The sequence below is a fragment of the Leuciscus leuciscus genome (genome assembly GCF_965113295.1).
Source record: "Leuciscus leuciscus genome assembly, chromosome: 13".
In the NCBI taxonomy this organism is placed as follows: domain Eukaryota; kingdom Metazoa; phylum Chordata; class Actinopteri; order Cypriniformes; family Leuciscidae; genus Leuciscus; species Leuciscus leuciscus.
The window spans coordinates 18,963,448-18,987,500 of NC_138737.1; the positions used below are offsets into that span (position 1 = coordinate 18,963,448).

The window sequence follows — 24,053 nt, forward strand, 5'->3', positions numbered from 1 at the left end:
AATAGCACAACGTGTCGAGTATAAACGCCTCGTCCGTTTGGGGAGGAGCGCGCGCAGTCTGCGGAGACACGCGCTGTGGAGCCAGGCGAAAGTATAAACAAGGCTTCAGACAGCAGGCTAGCGATAAAAGGAAGAATTGCGCGCAAGCCTCTCTCGGAGCTGGTACAGAAAGGCCTGGCTAGCTGTATGCGGTCATGCTGATGCCTTATTTTGCTTTCCATTCTTACTTTTTAAAACAACGGGGACAGATCCAGCATGGACAGAAGTGAGGGATATGAAGCACCTGTCTGAGAAAGTAACTAAACAGTTTGAGTTCAATTTCAAATGCAAAGTTGTTTTTTTGTTTTGTTTTTTGTTTTTTTGAAAGAATACCTCAACCTTTTAAAATTGGCATTAAATGAGTCATTCCACGAAACCGGTATGATTTGAGTCCCTCTGACATTTTTAAGTGTATTTTACCTACACTGTAAACAAAAATTACATCCCCAAGTCAAAAATTTCTAGTGACTGGTCACATCAAAATTTTTCAATTAGTCTGACGTATTATTTCTAATTGAGCCAATGTTAACAGACTATTGCAACAAGAATTACACTTGGGCCAATTAAAAAATTTAGATGTGACCAGTCACTAGAAAATTTTGACTTGGAGAGGTCAGAAATTTTTTACAGTGTTTTGGGTCACCAAAATCTATTTTTAAAAGCTTTTCGTATCAATTGAAATGTCTCCTTTAATAAAGTTTAAAAATAATGACATACGTATTATCTTTATATTAAAAATTATCTTGTTTTTTCAGTTGACACCACCTATTTTGTCATGTCCCTCATGGCCTTCTATGAAAGTGTACTTGGGATATGAATAATATAATTAGAAAAAAGTCCATACATTTTGCCATTCCCATGAATATCTATCTGTGCTCATTCCCTCTAGCGCCACCACCTGTCCAACGTTTCACTCATATTTATGTTAATAACTTTTGAACCGTAAGGCCTATCAACAAAATTCCCCTTTCCTCTGATTCCTGAGCTCATGACAATTCGATTGCATAAAAATATGGCCGCCATTTTGAATTGTCCAAAAAACCTACTTTTTCGAACTCGTCCTAGACGGTTTGTCCGATTTGCACAAAAATTTAACCAGATCATCTTCAGGCAGTGGTGACAAAAAGATTTTCAATAAACGCATGAACAAATTTTACGTAGCGCTTGCGAAAACAGATGTAAGGCTGTATCTCTGCAACGCTTTATCGTATTCAGACCAAACTTGGTACATGTCATCACAAGCATGATCTGAGGCTACATGCTGCGTTTCAGCGCAGCGCCACCTACTGATATCCAATTTGTCCATATTGACCGTTTTAGGCGTCGGCCATTTTGAATTTTGCACCAAAATGCTGTATTTTAAGAACGCATGAACAGATTGTATTAAACAATTTGTATGGAACTTGGTATTGGTCATCAGCATCCATCCCTGAAGGAGCCTGAGAAGTTTTGAACCAGCGCCACCTAGTGGTAAAATCAAAATTTAAAATGCTGATAACTCTGACTGTGGTTGACTGATTTTCAGGGGAGTCATCTCATTAGATTACTGAATCCTTGCCGAGTCCAACGATACCAAACATGCTAGGTTTTGCCTTACGGTTTGTGTAGCGTTGTGATTTAGCACTTAAAAAACATTTGACAATATCTTCGAAACCGTTAGACCAAGACGAAACCACCGTCAGAAGTTTTGAAACATAGGTCGTTGGCTATTTGTTGGTGCCCAAATGCGAAAATATTGATAGTAAGGGGTAGTAAAATCCAATCAAAGTCAGGTGTCAGTAATTTTTTAAGTGTTTTTTCATATCAATGTCTATAACTCCGAAGCGAATTGAGATATTTCCACCAAAATTGACACACAGCTGTATGGACTCACTCTGAGGACACATACATTTTTTTTTATAGATCTTAATAGGTCTTAATAGATCCTTGGGTCATGCCGAGAACATGCCGAGAATTCCAAGTTTACATTATTAGGCCGAACTTCCTGTCCGCCATCTTGATTTTCATTCAATACTTACTTTTTCTAACTCCTCCTAGACCGTTTGTACGATTTTCACCAAAATCGAATCGTATCATCTCCAGACTGTGCCGACTAAAAGTTATGGATTTCGTGTCGATAGACTAAACCGTTTTCGTATACCGCAGCAGCAAAGTTGAGGCATGATGCCAAAATGACTATTCCGGCTTTATCTCTGCAATGCCTTGACATATTGACACCAAACTTTGTATGTGTCATTGTAACTTCACTCTGACCGCATCACATCAATTTTGTAATTGCGCCACTTACTGGTCAGTGATATTCCGATAATTGCTGCTTGCAGCTATATTTACTATTATTATTATTAAAGCTACACTGTGTAATTTTTTTAGTTGATTCTTAGCAAAAAAACACTTAGTTCTTTCAAAAATATATGTGCTCATTAATGTATATTTACTGCTTTCAAGTAATAATAAAGTATTCTCGTAAGTTTATAATCTGCCATTGAAAGTACATACGGGTGAGGGTTTCGAATGCCGGTCGCCATGTTGCCCCTCCATCTTGAAACTACATTAGCCAAAGAGGGACATACCTGTAAATTCAAGCTTCGCCTTTTGCGCTTTACACCCAGTGACACAGAGACGAATGCGAGGGGGAGATTACTCGCGACTGCCGGCAGATTTGAAAGATTGCTGATGGAGGATCACACCTATTCTCGAGGACATGTGGGTCAAAATCACCATAAAGTGCCTTTGAGACTTCACAATTTCCCTAAAAAAAATCTGAGATTTTCCATTTAACTTTATATGTGTTGTATTAAGGAGACATTAGGCTGTTAGAAATGCATATTGGTCAAGCTCCAGCACTTTTTTATAAATTAACTGCAAGCTAACAATATAAGAGCAAACGATAAAATATGTCCACCCTGTCATGGACAAATTAGCAAAGTGATTCACTGTTGAAGCTGACTGTGCACTGTTTAAAATATATATTTAGAATTTCTGAAAAGTTTTTATATTAATTAATATTTCACAATGACAGGGTGGACATGTTAAGCTTGCAGCTCTAACAGGCAACTACAAACACAATATGATGAAAATTAGGAAATATAAGTGTAGATACTTATTGTGTGTGTTGCAGATGTTTTAACCTCCACTGAAGAAAGACCAAATGGGGGAAATGATGTCACTGAGTACATCAGTTGGTTTCTTAAATGGGCGTTTACCCCATAATGACAGGGTGGACAGCAATTTCAGGGACACATGCAAACTGCTTAATATTATTATGAAAATAAAATATAAATAATCAAAATGACTTGTTTTATGAAATAACTTGCTAAGGACAATAAGTACATTTAAAAAGTATTTTAATTTTATGTCATTTAACCACTTTTTACACTCACTGAAGTTAGCTGAGCAGCGTGTGGGACATGCCAAAATCACATACATCCAATCAAAGAAAATGGTATAAAATCAGAAAAACACATTTCAAGAGATGTATCATTGTACTTTTATGTGTGTAAGTGTTGGGCTATTTATAATAAAACCTCAGAATTTCATTATTTTGCATTATGTTCATGATGACTGAGCGATTCTGATGAGGACACCAAAGGCACTTTATAGTGATATTGACCCATGTAGCAGAGTCGCCAAGGAAGCCAAAGAGAGAATTAAAACGTCAACGCAACAGGCAAATCAGCAAAACCAAAGTCAATATTGGAGTAACTTTTCCCAGATGGAAAGAGCTCATGAGGAGCAATGATTTTAAAACGGACGCCGAAGTTGCCTGCTTTCTTCTCGGCAGGTAATTCAGCCTATTGGTGTAAATTCGAAGTTTTATAGTTGCTTGTCTAACCATAGCATGGTTGTGCATAACGCCAGAACGACCTCTAGTATAACTTGCGTTACTTTTCCTCACGTCAATGGTGAAAAAGTATTGTTTACCTTGTAACATAAATCTGTGCTACGACGGATCACAGGTGATAGTTTTAAAGGCGCAATTGGATGAAGTCGAACTGGAAGCCATGTTAATCTTGGAATAATACGGCCCCCGTAGGAGTTAAAACGCCCTCGAAATTGAAAGGAACAGAAACTAATATTCACTGGGAAGTCATACACAATTTCACCGCTAGATGGGGGAAAATATCACACAGTGTAGCTTTAATAATAATAATGATTTTTATTTATATAGCGCCTTTTCAACACCCAAGGTCGCTTTACAAAGATGGGTAAAGGCAGTACGTGGCTCTCAAACTGGGGTACGTGAGGTGACAGAAGGGGGTTCGCGAACAAAATGCTGAATTTTGCCGTTCATTTAATTCTACTCCACCTTAAAATAACATTAAAACTGAGCCTGTATTTCTAGACGGTAAAATGGCGTAAATAGTGACATCCGGTCAAATTACCTCATCTTTTGCTGTCTTGGTAAAACGCGTTATATTGCCGTTCACGTCCATGTACCTTTTTGAAAGTGGGTATTTAGCACATACTAGCACGAAGAACAAATATAGACAGAGACACAGATCTCTGTGCATAGAGATTGATTTAAGATTCAAACTCTCTTCGATACAAAAACATACCCTGTGTGAGTTCTTGTGTTTAATGTTGATCACACATTATACGAATATCCACACGTTTTCAAATGTGACATTGATTTTATACAAGTTCAACAAACGATAGGTATTAATATTAAGTGATGTTCATTTTAAACACGGTATTGTCCATATTTTTTGCAACAAAACAATAGCTCCAATGAAAGCCACAGCAGTGTTTGTGAACGAATCTGCGGCTTTGAACAAATCGTGAGTCAATGATTCACTCATAAAGACAGTGACTTACTGCCACCTACTGGCGGATTTAATTTAATATTTAAAAGCATCACTTAGTTTTTACAATCATTGCATATTTCTCTATTGAACATTTCTTTATTTAAAGTATTATTTATTTTATTAAGGTATTTGTAAAGGTAAAAAATGCACTGGAAATATCGATTTAATTTTTAATTTTTTTATTTTTATTTGATTGGGACAGTGCATTTTAATTAACCCTCTACTGCATAGCGTTGCCCCCAGGCAACGGAAAGTTTTCTTAAGCCCTGTGTTCAGCACATTTTTCTTTAAATGATTGCAACCAATTAGAATGTTTGAAAAAGTATCAAAGAACAGTCCAATAAGGTTTGGGAGTCACTATCAAGCACCATTTGAAGGCGGGACGTCCTTTTCTGACACATGGTCACAGGAGCACATGGTGTGAGATGAAAGCAAGATTATTTGCTTTAGTAATCATATTTAAAATGACATGAACTGTACATAAAAAATATGTGTGTGTGTATGAAGGTGTAGAGAAGCCTTTTGGCAGGTTTTGTGAATTTCTTTTTATTTTGCATGTTCACAAATTCAGTTTTTCTTTTTGTTGCCTCAGGGCAACGTTATGCGATAAGGGGTACTTTTCAAGGATGTCTTGGACAATACCTCACAATGGCAAATAATGTGTTACAAGTAGGGAAGATGTAGGGTTCCTGGGTGCACAGGAACACCCAAAGTCACCAAAGTGACACTAATGTGCAGCATCCACAGTCATGTTAGAACAGAAAGGGGCCATCTACAAACTGTTCCCACAAAGTTGGGAGCATGAAATTGTCCAAATTGTCTTGGTATGCTAAAGCATTAGGAGTTCCTTTCACTGGACCTAAGGGGCAAAGCCCAACCCCTGAAAAACAACCCCACACCATAATCCCCCCTCCACCAAACAACCCCACACCATAATCCCCCCTCCACCAAACAACCCCGAACCATAATCCCCCCTCTACAAAACTTTACACTTGGCACAATGCAGTCAGGCAAGTACCGTTTTCCTGCCAAACCCAGACTCGTCCATTGGATTGCCAGTCAGAGTTATTTAAGTGTTTTTCCCTTTTTACTTAAATGATTTCTTGACATTTTTTAATAATTTTTTTTATTTTTGTATTGCTCTCTGAGAATTGTATAATGATCATTTTCTCTATGATTCTTTACCATTGTTGCATAACGTTGCCCTCAGGCAACAAAAAAATATTTTGGGGTGGGGGGGTTGGGGGAGGGACATTTTTCAATAAATCAATAAAATGTTCCCAAATGAGCCAGGAAATGATGTGAAATAATTTTTATCATGTGTCATCAAAATTCATGCAGTAGAGGGTTAACATAACATGGAGTACATGCATGTAAAAATGCCGGGTTTTAGCCAAGGGCTAATTTCCATCCGTAGTCCCACGGGCTAGGATCACACAACTCACAAAAACATTGCAAAATAAAATTTACATCTACAGTCAATTCATAAATGAGCTAAATCCATATACAATATTCACACAAGACTACATTCAACTTCATAAACACTCATCCATTTACACATTACAACGTAAAACAATTTAAAAAAGGATAAAATATACATACTAATGTGTGCAGCTTTGATTTGCCCATAGCCATTTTTTCACCTGGACTTTAAACAAGCTATATGTAGTACATTCTCTTAGTGTTAGAGGAAGACTATTCCACAGGTTCCCACCCCGGACAGACAGGACCGTCTGACCGAAGGTGGTACGCCTGGGTATTATCAAGTCTCCTCTAGTAGAGGCTCGTGTGGTCCTCAGAGAATTTTCTTTGGATTTAATAAAGTCCTTCAGAGGTGGCGGAGCGAGGGAGTGAAGGACCTTATATATCAGACAGACCATTTTCAAATTAATCATATTTAAAAAATCGAATAAGCTATGTTTTTTTAGCACTTGACAGTGGTGGTGGGATAGCGGTTTTTTATCTAATGTTTTTAATGCCTTTTTATATAGACTTTCTATGGTTTTAAGTGTTGTGGGGCAAGCAAGAGACCAAGTAGTCAAACAGTAATCAAAATGAGAAATAATCATCGAATAAAAATATGTTTTAGCAGCACCCATAGTTAAATTATTTCGAATGTGCCAAAAATGTTGAAGATTAAATTTGACAACCTTTGCTACTTTTTTTTTACATGACTTTTAAAGCAAAGTGTTGAATCAAGGACTACCCCAAGGTATTTGAATTCTGAGACCAGGTGAAGTTCCTCTCCATTCAGAAAGACATTTGATCTGCTTACTTCGACGTGGCGTTTTGAGAAGTACATGCACACAGTTTTTCTGTTGTTCAACATGAGGCATGAATTCTTGAGCCAGTCCTGCACATAAGATAGGGCAGCTGTGAGATCAGCAGCTGCTTGTTAGATGGTTTTTGCTTGAGTGTAAATTACTGCGTCATCCGCATACATCTGCGAGAAGACGTTTGGACATGAATTTGGTAGGTTATTGATAAAAAGAGAGAACAGAGTTAACAGTTTCTGTTAACACACACAGGGCACTATCGGTGGAGTGATGGGTCCGAAAACCGAACTGTAATGGATGTAGTGAAGGTTGGACATTTTCCAGATGAGCCGTCAACTATCTGACTACCCACTTCTCTGCTATTTTTGATATAACGGGAAGTATGCTGATAGGTCTATAATTAGACATGTCTGTTGTAGCACCTGATTTAAAGGTCCCATGACATGAAATTTCCACTTTCTGAGGTATTTTAACATTAATATGAGTTCCCCTAGCCTGTATATGGTCCCCAAGTTTCTAAAAATTTTAATCGGTGTAAATCGAGCTTTTGCTATAGAGGCTCAACCGGGCTGATCTTGAATCTCCTCCTTATGACGTCATAAGGAGAAATGTTACCTCCCCTTTCTCTGCTTTGTCCGCCCAGAGAATATTTCTCGCCCATGAGAAAATGAGCTAGGAAGTAGAATGCGCGCGCGCGATTTTAGTTTGTCCACGAGAGATATCATGGCTTTTGAGCGAGCTAAGCATAATACTTGCTCAATAATTGGATGTACAAATGAACATCGAATGGTCAATATAGAGCTGGGCTTGCTGAACGTCGGACAAGTAAGTCAACAAATTATATATAAGTGTGTTGCTTTACTGTTTATGGTTACCTAGCTTCTTACACATAGGCTGTGTCTCCCTGTCACATTAGCTATGCAGTTACTTACGCTAATGTAAAGGTAGACAGCATCAAGTTACACATACTGTAACGCGAGTGTTGTACATTTCTTTGTTATTTGGATAACCGTTTTCCTGTTGGTTATATGGCGCGCGCGATATCCGCATTTCAAGATCGCAGAGCTTGATGTAATTGTAATAAGATAAATTACAGACGTTACAGATCTCTCATGAAAAGGCAACAGTAGGTTCGCGTTAGCTACATGATGATAACTGTAAACCATCCGAATAAAGTACCGTATCCAGACATAATATTTTCAACTAACCATTCGGAAACGTCCTGCTGGAGCCGCTGAGTTGCAACTTCTTCATCCGTTGCTTCTCGATCTAGATCAGATTCTGGGTCAAACTGAAATGCTTGAACGACTGCGTGTCTTCGTGCCATTGCAATATATCCAACATAAACAAACATGCATGGTACCGTTGCGCAAGATGGTCAAGGCCACACCCACCCTCCACCTTGTTCCGCCTTTCTCCTCCTCATTAGTATTTAAAGCTACAGACACCGAAACGGCCCGTCTGAAGGAAGCTCATTCTGGGACTTGCTTGTAGTGGCTATAATTCTGCACCGAGGCTGAATTTTTGGAAAGAGATTTCAGATACAGTACTAAGGACCACTAAGGACTATATTAAAGCCTACAAAAAGTAGCATGTCATGGGACCTTTAAGTATTGGTGTCACTGCAGTCACTTTCCAATCTGCAGGGACTATAGAATGGTTAAAGGACATATTAAGAAGATGGGTTATTGGACGTATTAGATGATCCTTGTACTCTTTAAAAAAAATGTGTATTAAGGCCAAATGCATCAAGAGCTTTTGAATTTTTCATGCCAACAATAATTTTTGTTACTTCATAGTCTGAGATTTCAGTGATTTTGAATACAGGCTGATGTGGATCAGAGACATTGTCAGAACACAGAGATGAATCAAAATGCTGCGTAATCTCTTTCACAGAATTTATAAAGAAACTGTTAAAATTGGTGGCTATGGAAAATGGATCTTTAATAATCAAGTCATTAATTTGAAGCTCCATTTCCTTATTGTTTTTATTTAGATGTCGACCAAGCAGTTTGTTTAGGTTTTGCCATACTAATTTTCCATTGCCGTTTGCATTCTCTATTATTTTAATGAAAAAATTCGCTTTGGCCTGTCTCAGACTCTGTGTTACCTTATTTCGCATATGGGTAAACCTTTGACGGTCTGTTGTTAGACCTGATTTTAAAAATTGCTTTAATATCAGGTCTCTAGCTGACATTAGATTTTTACATTCTTTGTTCAGCCATGGCAAGTGGCACCTTTTTTTTACATTTATATATCCCTCTACTCGAATGGGTTGAGATAACATCCTTCAGAGATTTAATAAATTTACTGGTACATAATTCAGGATTGTCATCATACAGGATTGTATCCCATTCCAGTGATGACAGGGCTGTGGCCACATTTTGTCGTTGGCTGTTATAAACTCATAAGGAGACCTGTTATTTGTGGGGTTAAGGAAATCATTATTAACCCTCGACTGGGGCAATTTCCTAGAAAACAGTATAATATTATGGTCTGAGAGACCAGTCAGGAAATTGTATGATCTAATTATCCTTTCAGGTCTGTTGCTGAAAAGTAGATCTATTTTAGTTTTAGAGTGTTTCGTAATCCTTGTTGGTTGCTGAACAAGTTGGGAAAAATTAAGATTGTCCATTGTATGCTTTAGTGTTTTCCTATCTTTCTTACAGTCCCAGTTCACATTGAAATCTCCAATTACAATAACTTCATTGGACTTGTTGTGTGTTGAATGATGTTTAAGTAGTGCCTGCAGTTGTTCATAGAAGTCAACTTTGGCTGATGGTGGACGGTAAAGGCAAACCAGAGTAAAACTCATCTCTGCAGAGAGGGAAATTTTAACTGAAACATTTTCAATTTTGATCTCACTTGGCACACTTAGTTGTAAACACTTCAAATTATTTTTCACATACAGCAGTACACCCCCACCTCTTCCTTTACCTCTGTCCCTTCTAAACACATTATAGTCAGGGAAAACAACACCAGCTTCAGGGGATGATTCTTTAAGCCAAGTTTCTGATAGGCCTAATATATCAATATTTGAATTCCTGAGAATATGGTCCAGTTGTTCACGTTTAGGGAGCATACTGCGTATGTTAAGCACAAAGGTGCCCTTTTGGCCTATTTTTATTGTCCCATATTATAATTTAGCCTGGTTTAATGTATTAAAAATATTAGTCTCTCGATATCTTCTCATTACATAATTTCTAATCTTTTTAATAACTTGGCAGGAGTTTGGTGCAATTTAAGGGGGCAAATGTTGTCCATTACTGAAAAAGGTGACTGTAGAGGGCTTAAAGTAATACAGAGGTCACTTACAAAGTTATGTTAAAGATACAAACAAAGAGGGATTCAAACAAACAACATATAATAAGGTAGAATTTACAGACTGTGAGCTGAGGAGTAATATTCAGAGAAAAAAAAATGTTATTTAAATTATTTTTTTATTTTTTTGAAATGTTTTTTTGAGAAGGGTGGATGCTTGACAGATGTCTTAAGGAAGAGCATTCCACAACCTGGGAGTCACAACGCTTAAAGACCTGGCTCCCATGATTACCAAACTATTGAAACTGACTGAATATAGCACAGCCCCACCTAAGATATTTTTCACCAGCCGCCACTAATTAAACCACTTATAGGCAAAATTCGCTAAATACACGTCGCTAACACTTACACGCACATTTATAATTGTTAATATCTGCAAACAAAACCTGTTGCATGCCACTTTTAAAACGTTACATTATTCCCCTACAGATATGGCCGGAGTCCAAATAAATGATGATGCAGCGGTGAAGTTCAATGACTGTGCAGAATGAGATCACCCAGCTTTCATTTGAACTGAGGACAGCCCAGCTCTTCAATGCTATAGGCTACTTGAAGCTAAGCCATAGTCCCACCTTACCCTTTTCCATAATGATATTTTAATAATTTATCTAACGAATAGATATATATTTATAGAGAGAGCTTTTTTTTGTGCTATATAGGCTAATTAATATTTTTTACATTGTAAATACTTATTATATTTGTTTACAGATCATTCAACCTCATTAGAAGCACTACAATTTATGTTAGGATTCAGGAACATGAATCATTGAGACAATCATGAAAATTTCAGACTCAAACAAGGGGATTATATACATGAGGGCAAACAAAGGATATGATGAGCACACAGGTCCTCCTTCGATTGGGCAATTCAGGATGCGACCTACCCTCTGTCTCAGTGGGAAGAGAGCTGCATCTACTCATTTCGTAAAGGTGCGTGGAGCTAGAAACAGTCTGAATGGTAGGATTGTATATTGGTAAGCCACCCCCTCGAACGTGAATCTCAAGAGCGTTCTGTGACTGTGACAATCCCCAGGGCAAATTTGCGTGAGGATTTGTGTTATAGTTAACATTCTGAAAGGCCGTCTCATGAAGGCGTGATTCAGAGGCCACCATCCTTCTTGGGGACGAGGAAGTAGCACCTGAAAAAGCCTGACTCGCTGCGTTCCAAGGGAATTTTCTCCATGGCGCATTTTTTCCAGCAAAGACTGTACTCCGGCTCTGAGGACATGAGAACTGACATCTGGGACTGATGTGTGCATCATGCCCATGAAGTGGGGTGGTCTGTGAGCGAATTGGAGCGAGTAACCTCGTTCTATTATCCTCAAAATCCAACTCAACACTGGCCTGCCATGCCCTGAGTCCAGTGGCAAATGGTTGAAGAATTACAGGCTGCGTCTCGCATTGAGGCACAAGAACAGCAAATGGTACTGCATTTAGAGGAGGATGAATGTTCTTTTTGTGAGAATGTAAACATTTGATTTGGTTCGCTATAACAGCGAGAAGAGGTTAGGGCGCGCAACTGGTGGGGCAGACCCAGCTCTGGCTTTCTCTGTCCGTTCGCTTCATTGCGATTATACGTGCACAGAACGCAAGCCTTAGGACCTCAGACCAGCTCTTTTCTGTTAAGGAAATCAGCAAGAAGGGAAGGCTGTTTCCAAGCGAGGTTGGTCCACTGAATGGTGGCTGCCTTCATCTTGGTGAAAATCCCGAGATGCCAAGTCCACTTAGGTGGTGAGCTCCTCTGAAGTGAGTGTGGGCTCCCACCTAGGCGTTGACACAGAGTGCTTCGCTGACAGATATTCTAGAGTTGGGGGCTGGGCGACACCTATAGTCGAACCGCTGCTTCTCGTGGGCTCCCTTCTCATGAAGCCAGTTTCACTTGAGGCCGGTTCGAATTGCCCTCACCACTACTGCTGGACCACCGTTGAGTCCAGCGGCCGCTCGGCTCCACAGCGAAAAAACAACTGGTGCATGCGTCCACTTCCATGTTTATACCCGCGCTGCGGATTGGTAATCACGCACGCCAAGCTTGCTTGATTAAATAGTAGTACGAAGAAGACAGGCTCCCTAAGCGTGATCCCCATTCAGTTGATGTTGACTACATCCTCCGTTCCCGTTGCATACGCAACCAGGACGTTTCATTTCAACAAAAAAATATTAAGCAACACTACTGTTTTCAACATTGCTAATAAGAAAACAGTGAATAGTGAGATTTTTTTTTAAATGTTTTTGAAAGAAATCTCTTTTACTCACCAAGGCTGCATCTATTTGATCAAAAATACAGTAAAAACAGTGGTATTGTGAATCATTATTACAATTTATTGTAATAAGAAAAAATATTATTACAACTAATTGTTTTTTTATTTTGATATATTTTAAATGGTAATTCATTCCTGTGATGGTAAAGCAGAATTTTCAGCATTCATTACTCCAGTCTTCAGTTTCACAGTGTCCAAACTTCAAACACTCCAAACTTCTGAATGGTAGAGAAGTGTCCAGAGGCTGTCAAGCTCCAAAAAGCACTGTACCGTGAAAAAGTCAATCAGACCGTATTCCAAGTGCTTATGCTTTCATTTTTATTTCATTTAATTGTTAAAGGTGCTGTATGTAACGTTTTGACTATACTAAATCACAAAAATACCATAATATGTTTAAGATATTTAGGAAACATACTAAGTTCACATACAAGAAAGTTATTCTACTTTGAAATATGCGTTCCGTGTTGGAATATCCGTATTTTTTTTTTTTTTTTTGCCAGCTGGCGGAAAACACAGCGTATTGTAGCCACGGAAGCCAGCAAAGAAACTAGGTCAAAGATCGCAGATTCTACCTGACCTAAAAAGCCTCGGCATCCATCCAAAAAGCTCTATGTCCAGAGGCATATTAAAACGTGGATTGATCATCTCATGAATTTACAGTGTAATTGCTTGTCGCCTTCCATTGTCCATTGTGCTCGTTCCTGTTGTGTGCTCTCAAACTGGCAAGCCGTGTGAGCGTCGAGTCTGAGGAGAAGGGGGCGGAGGGAAACAACCCTCTCCGATATTTTGAATTTGGACAGCAGTACCCATTTCAAACAATAGCTGTGAATATTACATACTGCACATTTAATTCTTAATGAGTCAGTCAGGAAATAAATATATACATATACATGTCAATCAGGATACAGTGCTGCCATGTGAGGTGGTGGGAGGGCCTTCCTCATCTGTCTTATGGAGGGAAGATGGAGGTGCAGTCCCACTTCACAATGGCAGGCACGTTTGTAAACAGCAGCATTTAATCCTGGCCTTAATTTATTGGATCTCAAAGTGCCACCAACTGAATTCAATTTCTGCCTGCACACAGAGAGAGGTCTGCACACTGACCTTGCTGTCAGAGGGCTCTTTGCGTATTGCGACAGTCCAGCTGTCCGACGCTGGCCGTTACTATTCCAGTGTATCTAATCAGGCAGGATCAGAACACTTTTACTTTCTTTGGGTTGCACTAAAGAGACATAATGACATTTTCACCAACCTCCTACATGACTAATTCTGCCTTCTTTGTCCTTATTTATCCTGTCAGTTGGGCCCTCGATCAGCCCTGGCCCCTTTAATGTGACAGTGGTCACAGGTCAGAGGGCAGTGTTGAGTTGTGAGAGCACAGGCATACCTGCTCCTCAGGTGAGCTGGAAAAGGAACGGCTCACCCCTCAATATGGATCTTCAGTCTGGAGATCCATGGAGATCCATATCCATAAATGTCTTTACTGTCACTTTTGATTTAATTTACTGCATCCTTGATAAATAAAACTATTATTTCTTAAAAGATAAAATTACATTTTACTGACCCCAAATATTTGAATGGTAGTGTATGTAATGAATTTATGCACATTGTGGTTGTGTATGTACGGAGAAGCTAATATATATAATAGGTATATAATAGCTAATAGCTAATAGCTATATAGGGCATGTGCGGAGCAGCTCGCTGGGGTTTTTACAGACATTTTCAACCTGTCTCTTGCCCAAGCAGCTGTACCAACATGCTTTAAATGCACTTCCATTGTGCCAGTGCCAAAACACTCCAGCCCGAAGTGCCTTAACGACTACCGCCCTGTAGCACTCACACCCATCGTAATGAAGTGCTTTGAGCGGCTGGTCCTGGCACACCTAAAAGACTCTCTTCCCTATAGTGCCCTATAATAGCTAATAGGGCATGTGCGGAGCAGCTCGCTGGGGTTTTTACAGACATTTTCAACCTGTCTCTTGCCCAAGCAGCTGTACCAACATGCTTTAAATGCACTTCCATTGTGCCAGTGCCAAAACACTCCAGCCCGAAGTGCCTTAACGACTACCGCCCTGTAGCACTCACACCCATCGTAATGAAGTGCTTTGAGCGGCTGGTCCTGGCACACCTAAAAGACTCTCTTCCATCCACATTGGACTCACACCAGTTTGCCTACCGTAGCAATAGGAGCACAGAGGATGCAGTTTCCATGGCACTGCACTCTGTGCTCACACATCTGGACAATAAGAACACTTATGCACGCATGCTGTTTGTTGACTTCAGCTCAGCATTCAACACTGTCATCCCAACTAAGTTAATAGCCAAACTTGGAGACCTGGGCATCAACACCTCCATGTGCAACTGGATTTTGGACTTTTTGACCAACAGACCCCAGAATGTTCGATCAGGCTCCAACTGCTCCACGTCCATCACACTCAACACTGGTGTACCACAGGGCTGTGTGCTAAGCCCGTTTCTCTACTCCCTCTTCACCTCTGACTGCAAGCCTGTGCACGGATCTAATTCCATCGTCAAGTTTGCGGACGACACTACGGTGATTGGTCTCATCAGCAACAACGATGAGACTGCCTATAGGGAGGAGATCAAGCACCTGGCCACATGGTGCACTGAAAATAACCAGCTCCTCAACACCACCAAAACGAAGGAGCTCATCGTGGACTTCAGGAAAGTGTCAAGAGGCACACACGACACCATCCACATCAATGGAATGGCTGTTGAGCGTGTCTCCAGTTTCAAGTTCCTGGGGACCCACATCTCGGCGGACATGACCTGGACAACCAACACCTCCAGCCTGGTCAAGAAGGCTCACCAGCGCCTTTTCTTCCTGAGGACACTGAGGAAGAATCAGCTTTCCTCCACTATCCTGGTGAACTTCTATCGCTGTGCAATAGAAAGCATCCTGACCAACTGTGCTACAGTGTGGTATGGGAGCTGTTCTGTTGCAGAGCGCAAGGCACTGCAGCGGGTGGTGAAAACCGCCCAGCGCATCACTGGGACTCCACTACCTGCCATCGAGCACATCCAGAGGAAACGCTGTCTGCATCGAGCTCGCAGCATCCTTAAGGACTCCTCTCACCCAGCCCACAGACTGTTTTCTCTCCTGCCCTCCGGCAGGCGTTTCAGGTGCCTCCGGACCAGGACCAGCAGACTAAAGAACAGTTTTTTCCCCAGAGCTGTCTCTTTATTAAACTCTAACCCTCATTGATCCCACTCCCCTCATATACCGATTGACTCTCCTCTCCCTCCTCACACCTGCCTCCATTTTGTTATTTGCAATACTATAATGTTCATTTGCACTGCTGACTGTTATTACAGAAACAACTGTTTACATATGCATCTTGCACTACTACCTTGACTGGAATATGCTCAATTTGCACTGCCGACTGTTTATTTACAGTACCGACTGTTTACATATACATTTGCAATACCATACTTTAACTGTAATATGCAATTACTTCCACTGCACTTTCACTCGGATAGCTTCTGTCCAAACTTTATTTGCACTACTTTAAATCCATTGTTATACTGCTCATTTTAGCCTAACTTATACATATATCTTTTTGTAAAATTCTGTTTATAGTAATAGCCATCTGTATATTATGCTCACATTCTGTTTATAGTAACACCCATCTGTATATATATATTCATAGTACATATCTATCTGTAAAATTCTGTTTATAGTAATAGCCATCTGTATATTATGCTCACATTCTGTTTATAGTAACACCCATCTGTATATATATTCAGTACATATCTATCTGTAAAAATTCTGTTTATAGTAATAGCCATCTGTATATTATGCTCACATTCTGCTTATAGTGACAGCCATCTGTATATATATTCATAGCACATATCTATCTGTAAAAATTCTGTTTATAGTAATAGCCATCTGTATATTATATTCAGTACATATCTAGCTGTAAATTCTGTTCACAGTAATAGTTATCTGTATATTATATTCATAGGACAAATCTATCTGTAAATTTTTGTTTATAATAGTATTCAACTCTATATTTATTCAGTACATATCCATGTTCTGCACTTATGGAACCACTGTATATCCTGCACTTGCTGCTATTGCACTTCTGGTTAGACCTAAACTGCATTTCGTTGCCTTGTACCTGTACTTGTGTAATGACAATAAAGTTGAATCTAATCTAATCTAATCTAATCTAATATATATAATAATAGAGCTAATATATTTTTTTTTTACACATTTTATACATTTAGCCTTATCTATCTTTAAAAGGGAACGCAAAAGGAAGTTATCAATGGCATTATAAAACAGGAAATATTAATGTTCATGAGCAGAAGGTCTAAGACAACATTCTGTCATTCCATTTTACATCACGTCATATTAATACTGTGAGGAAGAAATAAAGTGTGATGCATAGTAATAGAAGATAAGAATAATAGTAAAAGATCATCTGATAAACAAATGATCTAGCATGATATTTTAGTGTTGATAGTTTTAAGGTCATAGACTGACGGTGCTCTCCAATGGAGCTTTAAAGTTCTCTCGGGTCACTCTTGGAGATGCTGGGACGTATCAGTGTTTAACACAGAATTAAGCAGGAACAGCTATGTTCCACAACTGTGTTGTCAAGCAATCTGTCAACCATGTTGGTACAATGTTAAAATGCTTGAATAATATTTGAATGGCTTTTCAAGGTTTTAAATGCTTCTTGACCAGCTCACCACTGCAAATTCTGATAATAGAAATGTGTTTGAGAGATAAATGTGTGTTTTCCAGATTGGAGATTCAGGAGAGTGCAGATGTGTTGCTGAAAGTGAGGCAGGTACTGCGGAAAGAACAATATACCTGAAAGTACAAGGTAAATTATTTTATTACAGCCTATGTCATGTTTATCTTTATGCAAGCGACTCACCAGGGAAAAGCAACTGGAAATAGAAACCCCGATGGCCCACAGAACATGAATACACGTAGAGGGAGAATAACACGACCACACTTAAACATGTTTTTATAAAGCCTCAAAAACCTAACGCGCCTCAGTAATTGCTCCGAACAGGTGTGCTAAATGTCAAGATACAGCTCAGCGCCAGTGGGTGTTTCTTCCCATTTGAGGTACACAACCATATTATTAAGTTCATCAATATTATATATATATATTGTTGTTGTTGTTGTTGAGTAATTCATGTTCTGTACTGTTGCAGTCCCAGGAGGCTACTCAAACTGGGAGGAGTGGGGCCCGTGCAGTGTCACCTGTGGACAAGGCATCCAGGAACGAATCAGATTCTGTTACAACCCACCACCAGCCAATGGCGGCCTATTATGTGAGGGTCCAAACGTGGATTCCAGGAAATGTCAGGCCATAATAAACCATGTACTTCTACATAGACTGCTACAGGAACTATGCATTTTTGTAGGCCAAAACCCAGAAACGATTTAGCATTTTAGCCCAGTCCGGTTTTATTGTCCTAAAGTCAGTGGGTTTTTGGCTAAATGCCTAAAAACAAGGTCTGTGTTTAACACATTCTCAAGTAATCACATTTTCACATTTTATTCTACGATGCATCGGTAATACCCTACTTGTGATTTTGCATAAGGCGGTTGCTAACAAGTGGTTAAATGGGACAGTTGTCATTAAGAACATCATCAGTAGTTTTCACAGCCTTGTTGTGTTTATAATCACCCTCTTGCAAACTATTCAAAGATCTCTACGGGGTGAAGAGACTGGTCATGAGTTGCAGGATATCACAAGCACACAGATGGTGAGGCAATGGAGGAACTTCCTGACCAAAGTCAATAACAAAACTAGTCTCTATAGCTTTATGGTGAATGAATGGAGGAAGCCAGAATACAGAGAAAAGCTACAGGAGAAGATTCTATATGCAACTGTGATTGACAAATGTTACAGAATCACATATCAAGACAGTGAGGAGGTGTCAACTCTTCAATGTCAACAAGAAGAAGCAGATGGACGACTACTTCTCCATGCCGCCCATGCCGCAAGAGAGGGATACCAATCTATAGTTATCTGTTCAGAAGACACAGATGTCTTTATCATGTCTTTAGCATTCTGTGACAAGATTGAGGCCCCATTGTTCCTGAAGTGTGGCACAAGAACCCGTACAAGGCTGGTAGATATCAGGAAGGTTGCAGCCACTGTTGGCATGGACACTTGTCGGGCTCTCATTGGGTTGCATGCCTACACAGGATGTGACACTGTAAGCGCTTTTGCAGGCAAAGGGAAGACAAGGGCACTTACACTCCTGATGAACAACAAAGAAACACAATACACATTCTTGAAGTTGGGCCTCTCACCAGAACTGAGACACAAACTGGAGGCATTTACATGTGTCCTCTATGCCCCAAAAGCATCAACCACCATGATCAACAAGCTCAGGTACCACCTTTTCTGTGCAAAGAAAGGTGAAATCGAGAGTCATCCACTCCCACCGTAAAAGGATAGCTTGAGGCAACACACACTGTGAGCTAACTATCAGGCTGGTATTTGGAAAAGATGTTTAGAAAAGGACCCACAAGTGCCAAGCCCTGTTGGCAGAGGATGGAAGATGGAGACAGAGGAGGAAGGTGAACAGTTGGTGCTGCACTGGATGGAAGGCCAGCCAGCACCTGAAGCTATCCGGGATCTACTCGCCTACAGCTGCACAACATTTTTTTCACTCCCACAATGTATTTGTCTTGCAAATGGCCTCAGGTGCACAGACATGGGTAAACTGACAGAGTGTGAAAACCAGGTGACCTGTGTAGAAAGTTCAGATGAAGACGAGGACGACATGGAAAATGATGATGATTAGATAATAAAATAATGGACATCAACATACAAACCAGTCTTTGATTAAATATATTCACTTTACAACCTGTTTCTTTATTGACTTTTACAACTAATAGGTCTCCATCCTATTTTTCCATTCTATTCACTCTATTCTATTTTGAAGACTTGTGCTGGCTGGCACTGCTATCGTGATTTTTCTAATACTAGGGGTGTATACCTTGCCAAAAAACAATGATAGCATTTCTCCCCCCGATGATACTGATCAACCCCCCTGGCTCATGGACTACTGGTGATGAAAATTACTCATAAATTAAAAAAAAAAAAAAAATAGACGAAATAGTAACAGTAGCCTACCTTTATGGTATGGAAACATTGTCATGTATCCTAGGATGTATTCTGTACAGAGGTACGAAAAATGAACAAGCAAAATTCGGTACAACAAGATGGAAAAACAATACAGGTTCCTGAGTAATATAACTCTTGTACTGCACGTAATTTGAAGCCAAATAGCCTTTAGGAATCTGTGACTCATTCATCTGATGCAACAGCCCTTCAGTTCCTTAGATTGAAAAGTACACAATGCACATTCAAGCTAAGGCGCTATGTTTGACATAATCAATGTTTGACATAATCAGTTGCCAATCAGCGAGCTCAAATCTTGTCATCTCTAGTAGAGATTTTGAATGGCAAATTGAATGGCAAGATTTTGAATGGGCAATTTTATCTCTAGTAGAGATGGGCGAAGCAGACATAAAGGGAAGCAGTGTGCGCGAGCCTGCGAGGCTTCTTTCGGAGCTGGTACACTACAAAGGTCTGGCTAGCTGGATGCGGTCATGCTAATGCCTTATTTTGCTTTCCAATTTTACTTTTTAAAACAACGGGGACAGATCCAGCAAGGACAGAAGTGAGGGATATGAAGCACCTGTCTGAGAAAGTAACTAAACAGTTTAAGTTCAATTTCAAATACAAAATTTGTGCAATGTTTGTTTTTGTGTAAGAATACCTCAACCTTTTAAAATTGGCATTAAATAATTACTGACTTTTTCACAGAGCACTGGTATCCTGCAGTTTGTATTGTGTTTGGGTGGTTAATAATAATAATAATAATTATAATAATAATAATAATAATAATAATGATTTTTATTTATATAGTGCCTTTCCAACACCCAAGGTCGCTTTACAAAGATGGGTTAAGGCAGTGGCTCTCAAACTGGGGTACGTGAGGTAACAGAATATGGCAAGCTGTTTTAACTTTTATTAATTTCCAGGATATGAATTCTTGATATCAACAATTCAATTTTCACTAGTTCAAATTATAATTATTGATATCAGGAATTGGATTTATACTAGTAACAATGGCAATTTTTGATATCAACAATTACTTTTTTACTAATTAAAATGCTCATTCTAGATATCAAGAATTGAATTTCAACTAGTAAAAACTGTAATTCTTGATATCTGTAATTGTATTTTCACTAGTGAAATGTCTATGGCAAGCCGTTTTAGCTTAAATTGTACCCAGCGTTACTCGTCGTAATTGCATTTTTACTAGTAAGAATTCAATTAGAGAGCTCTACAATTCAATTCTTACTAGTAGCAATTACATTTAGAGAGCTCTCCAATTCAATTATTACTAGTAAGAATTACAATTATAGAGCTCTCTAATTCAATTATTACTAGTAAGAATTACAATTACAGAGCTCTCTAATTCAATTCTTACTAGTAACAATTACAATTAGAGAGCTCTACAAATGAATTTTTACTAGTCGTATGTCTCCATTGACTTCCATTCATTTTTAATTACGGAGCTCTACAATTGAATTGTTACTAGTAAGAATTACAATTAGAGAGCTCTACAATTGCATTCTTACTAGTAAGAATTTAATTAGAGAGCTCTACATTTGAATTGTTACTAGTAAGAATTACAATTAGAGAGCTCTCTAATTCAATTATTACTAGTAACAATTACAATTAGAGAGCTCTCTAATTAAATTCTTACTAGTAAGAATGCAATTACAGAGCTCTCTAATTGAATTTTTACTAGTAAAAATATGAATTAAAGATATGTATAATTGCAGAGCTCTGTAATTGAATTAAAGAGCTCTGCAATTACATTCTTACTAGTAACAACTGAATTAGAGAGCTCTCTAATTGGAATTGTTACTAGTAATAATTGGATTAGAGAGCTCTCTATTTAAATTGTTACTAGTAAGAATTGAATTAAAGAGCTCTGCAATTGCATTCTTACTAGTAACAATTCAATTGTAGAGCTCTCTAATTGTAATTCTTACTAGTAACAATTCCATTGTACAGCTCCGTAATTAAAAATGAATGGAAGTCAATGGAGACATATGACTTGTAAAAATTCATTTGTAGAGCTCTCTAATTGGAATTGTTACTAGTAAGAACTGAATTAGAGAGCTCTGTATTAGTAATTCTTACTAGTAATAATTTAATTAGAGAGCTCTCTAATTGTAATTGTTACTAGTAATAATTGAATTGGAGAGCTCTCTAATTGTAATTGCTACTAGTAAGAATTGAATTGTAGAGCTCTCTAATTGAATTCTTACTAGTAAAAATGCAATTACGACGAGTAACGCTGGGTACAATTTAAGCTAAAACGGCTTGCCATAAATGTCACCATAGGCTATGGCATATGGCAAGCCGTTTTAGCTTAAATTGTACCCAGCGTTACTCGTCGTAATTGCATTTTTACTAGTAAGAATTCAATTAGAGTATGGCAAGCCGTTTTAGCTTAAATTGTACCCAGCGTTACTCGTCGTAATTGCATTTTTACTAGTAAGAATTCAATTAGAGAGCTCTACAATTCAATTCTTACTAGTAGCAATTACAATTAGAGAGCTCTCCAATTAAATTATTACTAGTAAGAATTACTATTACAGAGCTCTCTAATTCAGTTCTTACTAGTAACAATTCCAATTAGAGAGCTCTACAAATTAATTTTTACAAGTCATATGTCTCCATTGACTTCCATTCATTTTTAATTACGGAGCTGTACAATGGAATTGTTACTAGTAAGAATTACAATTAGAGAGCTCTACAATTGAATTGTTACTAGTAAGAATGCAATTGCAGAGCTCTTTAATTCAATTCTTACTAGTAACAATTTAAATAGAGAGCTCTCTAATCCAATTATTACTAGTAACAATTCCAATTAGAGAGCTCTCTAATTCAGTTGTTACTAGTAAGAATGTAATTGCAGAGCTCTTTAATTCAATTACAGAGCTCTGCAATTATACATATCTTTAATTCATATTTTTACTAGTAAAAATTCAATTAGAGAGCTCTGTAATTGCATTCTTACTAGTAAGAATTTAATTAGAGAGCTCTCTAATTGTAATTGTTACTAGTAATAATTGAATTAGAGAGCTCTCTAATTGTAATTCTTACTAGTAACAATTCAAATGTAGAGCTCTCTAATTGTAATTCTTACTAGTAACAATTCAATTGTAGAGCTCTCTAATTGTAATTCTTACCAGTAACAATTCAATTGTAGAGCTCCGTAATTAAAAATGAATGGAAGTCAATGGAGACATACGACTAGTAAAAATTCATTTGTAGAGCTCTCTAATTGTAATTGTTACTAGTAAGAATTGAATTAGAGAGCTCTGTAATTGTAATTCTTACTAGTAATAATTGAATTAGAGAGCTCTATAATTGTAATTGTTACTAGTAATAATTGAATTGGAGAGCTCTCTAAATGTAATTGCTACTAGTAAGAATTGAATTGTAGAGCTCTCTAATTGAATTCTTACTAGTAAAAATGCAATTACGACGAGTAACGCTGGGTACAATTTAAGCTAAAACGGCTTGCCATATTAGAGAGCTCTACAATTCAATTCTTACTAGTAGCAATTACAATTAGAGAGCTCTCCAATTCAATTATTACTAGTAAGAATTACAATTACAGAGCTCTCTAATTCAATTCTTACTAGTAACAATTACAATTACAGAGCTCTCTAATTCAATTCTTACTAGTAACAATTACAATTAGAGAGCTCTACAAATGAATTTTTACTAGTCGTATGTCTCCATTGACTTCCATTCATTTTTAATTACGGAGCTCTACAATTGAATTGTTACTAGTAAGAATTACAATTAGAGAGCTCTACAATTGAATTGTTACTAGTAAGAATTACAATTAGAGAGCTCTCTAATTCAATTATTACTAGTAACAATTACAATTAGAGAGCTCTCTAATTAAATTCTTACTAGTAAGAATGCAATTACAGAGCTCTCTAATTGAATTTTTACTAGTAAAAATATGAATTAAAGATATGTATAATTGCAGAGCTCTGTAATTGAATTAAAGAGCTCTGCAATTACATTCTTACTAGTAACAACTGAATTAGAGAGCTCTCCAATTGGAATTGTTACTAGTAATAATTGGATTAGAGAGCTCTCTATTTAAATTGTTACTAGTAAGAATTGAATTAAAGAGCTCTGCAATTGCATTCTTACTAGTAACAATTCAATTGGAGAGCTCTCTAATTGTAATTCTTACTAGTAACAATTCCATTGTACAGCTCCGTAATTAAAAATGAATGGAAG

The 24,053-nt window shown here is 38.2% G+C and overlaps 1 protein-coding gene across 5 annotated transcripts; it reads left to right on the forward strand.

The window, feature by feature from the left end:
• The first annotated feature begins 76 nt into the window (after positions 1-76).
• Positions 77-22,110, forward strand: LOC309512444 (uncharacterized protein). Of its 5 annotated transcripts, XM_082188049.1 has the most exons (6): positions 77-295; positions 10,871-11,371; positions 17,474-17,555; positions 17,751-17,806; positions 17,896-18,015; positions 18,396-22,110. In XM_082188049.1, the coding sequence occupies exons 2-6, from the start codon at positions 11,219-11,221 to the stop codon at positions 18,408-18,410; spliced, it is 426 nt and encodes a 141-aa protein (XP_082044175.1). In that variant the 5' UTR covers positions 77-295; positions 10,871-11,218; the 3' UTR covers positions 18,411-22,110. The 5 variants fall into 5 exon arrangements, with proteins under 5 accessions (XP_082044175.1, XP_082044173.1, XP_082044176.1 ...); XM_082188047.1 differs by lacking the exon at positions 10,871-11,371 and having other exon boundaries at positions 17,474-17,806; XM_082188050.1 differs by lacking the exon at positions 10,871-11,371 and having other exon boundaries at positions 17,896-22,110.
• Positions 22,111-24,053: the final 1,943 nt, after the last annotated feature.